Source organism: Phragmites australis, chromosome 1 (genome assembly GCF_958298935.1).
Source record: "Phragmites australis chromosome 1, lpPhrAust1.1, whole genome shotgun sequence".
NCBI classification, from domain to species: Eukaryota; Viridiplantae; Streptophyta; class Magnoliopsida; order Poales; family Poaceae; genus Phragmites; species Phragmites australis.
This window is the reverse complement of record NC_084921.1, coordinates 18,464,187-18,471,005: the sequence shown is the minus strand read 5'-3', so window position 1 is coordinate 18,471,005 and position 6,819 is coordinate 18,464,187. Positions and strand designations below refer to the sequence as shown.

General features: G+C 40.9%; 1 protein-coding gene across 2 annotated transcripts; it reads left to right on the top strand.

The window, feature by feature from the left end:
- Nucleotides 1–1,756: 1,756 nt before the first annotated feature.
- LOC133912043 (putative wall-associated receptor kinase-like 16) lies at nt 1,757–6,552 on the top strand. 2 transcript variants are annotated; one of them, XM_062354585.1, is made up of 3 exons: nt 1,757–3,225; nt 4,121–4,270; nt 5,014–6,552. In XM_062354585.1, exons 1-3 carry the CDS (start codon nt 2,361–2,363, stop codon nt 6,195–6,197), a joined length of 2,199 nt encoding a protein of 732 aa, XP_062210569.1. In that variant the 5' UTR covers nt 1,757–2,360; the 3' UTR covers nt 6,198–6,552. The 2 variants fall into 2 exon arrangements, with proteins under 2 accessions (XP_062210569.1, XP_062210578.1); XM_062354594.1 differs by lacking the exon at nt 4,121–4,270.
- Nucleotides 6,553–6,819: the final 267 nt, after the last annotated feature.

Here is a 6,819-nt window from a genome sequence, read left to right as displayed (position 1 = left end):
TGGGGCCAAGGTGAAAAATGTTCTCCATTAAACACGGTGAGAGCTAATCCATTACCTTTTACCCCGGAGGAATCCTCCGTAATTCTGTGTCTAGCAGTAGCTGGGTTCTTGTGGCTACTACATTTCTATATGAGACGATGAATGTGCGCTGGTAGGCTGTTGTTTCTTCAGACAAGTTTGGTTCGACCGGTCTCTGGCGATAACTTTCAGGTCCAATAGAAAAGTTCAATTTGACCACACTACTAGTTGAGTGAAGAACCCGAGAAGTTGAGTGGGGAACACTGCCTTGTTAATTAGAGAACTTGGTGGCATAGCATCTCCAATCTCCAGAAATTTGCAAGGACGATGCGTCTATGATGGTTGTGGTTCAAACGAAAAGGGTATGATAGACCATGAAAAAAACAGGCCATACCATGCAACCAAGATGACATTGACCTCTTCAATATGTTAACAATTGTTTTGGAACTCTAGCTGGGTGCATGAACATGCCCTAAGAAATATTGCTCCGGCTCTCTACGCTAAAACCAAAAGGAAAAACTGCATGGTCAACAAAGCTTTACCAAACCACAACTGGACGAAAAATCTTGGTCAGATATCAACACGAGAGGAACTTGACCAATTAGTCTGACTGCGGGAAGATTTACAAGACCAAACATTAACACCACAGGCCACCGATACAATTCAATGGCGCTGGACAAGTAAGGGAGAATACTCCACCCAAAGTACCTACAAGATACAATTCATGGGAGCATATCGACGCTACAACATAATGCCAATTTGGCAAGCAAAAACAGAGCTCAAATGCAGATTCTTTGCATGGGTTCTCATGCAAAACGAAATCCTCACGGCGGACAACTTGATGAAAAGAGGATGGCACTATGACCCGATTTGCAAACTATGTGAGCAGGAAAACAAAAACCCAATCCACTTGTGCAAAGATTGTACTTTCACGACAGAAGTATGGAAAGAAATATTGGAATGGCTGGAACTGAGCAGCTTGCCTAATTTTTAGCATTACCCGAGCCTTATAGAATGGTGGTAGCAAGTAGCGAAGACTGTAGGCAAGCCTTTAAGGAAACAATTCAATGAGTTGGTCATATACTTTTGGTGAAGTATATAGAAAGAGAGAAACACACATTTTGACGGAGAATGCTTACCAGCCCTTCAGATGGCCGTCAAGGTTAAAGAAGATTTTGATCAACAAAAAAGAGCTTTCCTAACTCACTAGCTCTTTTGTGGCATTCATGTAATAATCCAGACAGAGCGCGCAAGAGCCCTCCCTCCTGCAAGTGCCTCTTCTCTGGTGAGAGAGAGCGGCAAGGAAGAGCCGGAATCATCGCCCAAACCAAAGGTGCTCCGCTCTTGCGCGACAAATCACTCCTTCCCCTTCTCTCACGGTCTACAAGTTTTCCATTGATCTACGCTATTATACTGCTAGCTGGCTCATGCTCTGTCCCGTTGCAAGGAGATGCTCAGACCTCTTTCTGTGTCTCAAGTCTTGAACACTTCTGGTGTTAGGTATTCAAGTTTTGAACGGTATTTTACTTCCTGGAACAGTCTTGAAAGGCACCGCCCACCCAAGGTGGTATCTAATTGGTTAGGTAGTGCGTTCAGTAGGACTTATGATCTGTGTCCTAGTGTGTAGGAGACGCGTATACTACGTATGCATATCCGCTTGTACCCCTAAAAAATGCATATGTAAAAGTCGTCGAAAAATATCAAAATGTATTAATAGTGAGGTCCAAAATTTGTTCTCCCATTAGGCAGCCAGTTTATGAGCTTTGAAAACTATCTTCCCCACTGGTTAAAAAGCACAAGGTAAGCCTATTTTCACCTGTTCAATTTACCTGCAGCTTAAGCCAGCAACCTGAATCTGAATCTGTGTACCAAATAGGCTGTAAAAGTTACCGGGCGATAAAATATGATGGCTTTCAAATGAACATTCTGTACAAACAATTGTTTCCCGAATCGGCAACTTCACAATTATATGCAGCAGAAATGACGTATTTTTGATCCAGTAAAGCACAATCTGCTAACCTAACCTATTTTCTCCTCTTTTTACATGCTATCCTTCTATGGACCAGTAGTATAACATACATGTTTTGTTTTATATCAAGCATGCAAATTAATTGACCGTAATCGTACAAAGCATTTCATTTACAGGTCTACAAACTTGACATATCAAGCTGTTGTTTTTGTTTGAGTTCAGTATCTATGACATGGACATAGTACGGACAAGAGATAAAAGTTTAGCTTAGAACTTGTAGGTAACTAACAAGTAATTATGTTTGCTCACTAATTTTTCTTTCCTTTAGCACAGAGGAGACATACTTTGGCAACACCATTTTCAAAGAGTTGATATGGCAACAGTGCTGCTTCTCGGAGTGGCAATCATGCTGTCCCTAACCTCGATATCAGCTCAGCCTGCCCTCGGCTGCCAGACACATTGCGGGGAGGTTGAAATTCCCCGTCCATTTGGCATTGGTACAGGCTGTGCTATAGAAAAAGGCTTTGAAATCAATTGCACCAAGACTGCCAGTGGAATCGAAAAGCCATTCATTGGTAACATCGAAGTCCTAAATATCTCAGTGTCCCAAGGCAAAACTCGGGCGTTAAACACCATCTCAACATATTGCTACAATCCTAACACAGGAAATATGGAAGACAACCGGTGGAAGCTAAACTTCTCCTCATGGCCGTATCGGTTCTCCAATGTGGACAACAAGTTCATAGTCCTTGGCTGCAACACGCTTGGATATATCTACAATAGTGATAACATAGCACGATATATGACTGCGTGCGCATCCGTGTGTGGGAGCATGGCGGACCTGACAAATGGTTCATGCTCTGGCATAGGCTGCTGCCAAAATGCCATACCCAAGGGCTTAACCATCTATAAAGTCGAATTCGAGACTGTGTACAGTGATTTAAATAGCTCGCAGTTCGACCCATGCAGCTACGCTGCACTGTTTGAAACAAAGACGTTTGATTTCAGCACTGAGTACATAGCAACTATGAGGTTTAACGATACCTACGAGGCGAAGGCGCCGCTGGTGCTGGACTGGGCAATTGGAAATGTACCATGTGATGTGGCTAGAAACATGCCTTCTTATGCATGCCACGCCAGAAATAGTGAGTGCGTGGATTCAGCCAACGGCCCTGGCTATATATGCAATTGCACGAACGGGTATGAAGGGAACCCTTATCTCTCTGATGGATGCACAGGTGAGTTCATCTTTGTTCAGCATTTATCTTCAGTTCATACGAAATCTCAAATGTTGTATTCAGTGATAATCTATCTGAAAGCTAGTATTAGTTTAATACCATTCCTTCCATAGAGTAATGGACCAAGGCATGCACTACATTTTCCTCAATTGCATTCTGAATAGAAGATGCAAATCAAATGTAAGGTGTGATGCAGATGCAAATCAAGGTAGATTTGCCATGAGTAGTGGAGGATGCACATCAATTTTATAAAAAAAAAAACTCGATCGACATAGGAGGAACTATGTGATATTGTAAATAAGAAGAAATATGCACCAATCTAGATGGTCCAGACGACACCCATTGAACTAGACTCAATTCCTCTCATCAATTTTATAAATAGTTGGAAAGATAAATGTCACTATAAGTAGGAGCTAGATAAATGAAACATCATTAAGGGCGGAGCCAAGGGGTATTTTGGGTGTCACAGGCACATCCAAAATACCCCAATGCCAGTACAGAATAGTTCTTTGTTGAGTAAAAATTCGTAGATGCCAGTATAGATTGGTGTCATAGGCACAATTAGAATTCTCGTGTAGAGGGTGTTTTAGCTCCGCCACTGAACATCATCATATAAAAAGTTCTATATCTAATGTTCTAACCTTTTGTAGTTTAGAACATTAGCCTCTTATTTTCAGTGTTATATCCCTTGATTTGTTAAGAAATCATGCTGGTGAAAATAGCTTGTTGCTTTGCTTAATTTTTAACTAGACTGTTTAATATATATTTCTATAGCATTGCAGTTCAAATAATTTCATAGTTATTTATCAATACTCAAATCTCCAAATTTGCATGCATGATAAATTAATTTCCAATCAATCAGTTGGGCCCGAGTAATTCGTTCTTTTAAATGCAGATGTCAATGAATGTGACCAGAATCCAGGCGTATGCCCTACGGGTGCGGCTTGTCACAATAAAATAGGATACTACCGGTGTTCATGTCCTCCAGGAAGAAAACTTGTAAAGGAAACAAACTCTTGCGATCCAGACATTCACCTTATAATAGGTAAGCTGCTAGAAGTTTACTCTAACCTGTTGTAAAATGGCCCAATTGCAAATGCACATGCAACTGCAATGCCCAAATAAAGAATGAGGTACTCCCTCCAGTAAAAAATACTTGATATTTTGAATATAACACGGTATCCAATATGTATCTTTGATCACTATTTTCTTTTAGAATATATGTATAGAATCCAAGAAATTTATGAGATTAAGAAATACTTTTTAAAAAGAAATCTATCCATATGATTTCTATGTTTCCAAACTAAACATTTTAAAAGTTAATGATGATCAAAGCTTCAAAAGTTTGACCAAATATTATTCAAAACGCTAAGTATTAATGACTGGAGGGAGTATTTACCCAAAAAAGAAAAAGGGTACTATATTTACGTCATGCTCAGCCAGTATATAGGCCTAGTAGTTAGCATTATGCCGAAAGCCTGAATCGGTCCATGGGTGCAGTTCCACAAAAACATAAGCACATGAACAGGTGTCAGATAACAGCATGTGAGCCATGGTGTGAGCAAGCATATTGAGGAATGTATGTTCTATAAAGGTGAAAAGTGATAAAACCTGCAAAACTCGACAAATTAAATCCCAGCCAGGCATCAGTGCATTATGTGAAGAATCGTTATGTCATGTCACCTTAGTTTAGTCTCTTTCACCATAGTGAATCAATTCAATATGCTTTTGATTACACGATAATGCGCTGAGTTAATTTAAAGTGCCATTTGATGTTAATCTATCCAGGTATTTGCATCAGCTCCATTGTTCTAGTGATTGCCATCTTCTGCATGCGTGTAATTTTTGAAAGACGAAAATTTACAAATGTCAAGAAGCAGTATTTTCAGCAACACGGAGGGCTCCTATTATTTGAGAAGATGAAATCAGACCAGGGACTTGCGTTTACTGTGTTTACTGAAGCAGAGGTAGAACAAGCAACAAACAAATTTGACAAAAGCCAAATTCTTGGACACGGAGGCCATGGCACCGTGTACAAGGGAATAATAAAGGATAGTCTTCCAGTGGCGATTAAAAGATGTGCACTAATTGATGACAGGCATAAGAAAGAATTTGGAAAAGAAATGCTGATTCTTTCCCAGATCAACCACAAGAACATTGTTAAGCTATTTGGTTGCTGCCTTGAGGTGGAAGTCCCGATGCTAGTTTATGAATTCATCCCAAATGGGACGTTGTTTGATCTTGTTCATAGCAAGAACCGCACATCGCATATCCCTTTCAGTTCTCTCCTGAGGATTGTCAACGAGGCAGCTGATGGGCTTGCTTTTTTACATTCCTATGCAAGTCCACCAATTCTTCATGGTGATGTGAAGACCTCTAACATCCTTCTTGATGAGAATTATATGGCGAAGGTATCAGATTTTGGTGCCTCCATACTACCACCAACTGATGAAGCCCAGTTCGTGACAATGGTAGAAGGGACATGTGGTTATCTGGATCCTGAATATATGCAAACATGTCGGTTGACAGACAAGAGTGATGTTTATAGCTTTGGCGTTGTCCTTTTGGAGATCCTCACTGGGCAGATGCCATTCAAACTTGACGACCATGAGCGACAACGGAGCTTGTCATCAAGTTTCTTATTGGCTATGAAGGAGAACAATCTCGATTCTATGTTGGACAGTCAAATAAGAGGGCATGAGAGCATGGAGTTGCTTAGAGGACTTGCGGAGCTAGCGAAGCACTGCTTGGATATGTGTGGTGATAACCGGCCCTCCATGAAAGAGGTATCCGAGGAGCTTAGCAGATTAAGAAAACTTTCAAACCGTCCTTGGATACAACTTGGCACTGAGACAGAGAACTTTCTCGCTGGACAATCAACCAGCAGGTTTGAAATAGAACAAAGCACGGAGTACCCAGGAAAGGATGAGGAAATGCCGATGAACCAAAACAGTTCTTACTTTGTCAGGTGAAACCGAGAAGGTGATGTGCCTACACTAAGTATACTTTAGCCGATGGCACTGCTCGGAAGAAAATACTACAGTGATCGGAAGAAAATACAACTGCTACTGCTTATATTTCATTAATTTTATTGTAACTCATAAGACTTTGTCTTGGTTTGAGGTTGCATATACATATCATAATTTAGAACGAACAATTGTTCCATGTTACAAGCTGGGGGCCCTACCCAATGCTAACCCGCCCTCCATGAAAAATTATGTGAACTTTCTGTAGAAGTTGGAGTGAATAGCTAAATCACTACTAATGCCAAAAATGTTTTCATTTTCATATGTTCCATTTGGAAAGGTGCTGTGAGGTCCAATAATCTACTAGAGGGGATGGCTTCCACCACTGTCCTGCAATTTTTACTATCCTTTGTGCTTATCACGCTGGTTTCAAGAAAATCTGCAGCATCCGGCCATTCAACTCCATCAAAAGGTATCTGAAACTGAGATGAAGGCTGGGCATTTCTGCACTGATAATAATTGAGGAGCGGATACCTGGAAGGAATGGCTGGGGATCTTTAGCCTGTGGGAAAGGAGTCACGAGCAAGGAGCTGTAGTGTATTGCTCAGAGTACTAACCGCTTGGTCAA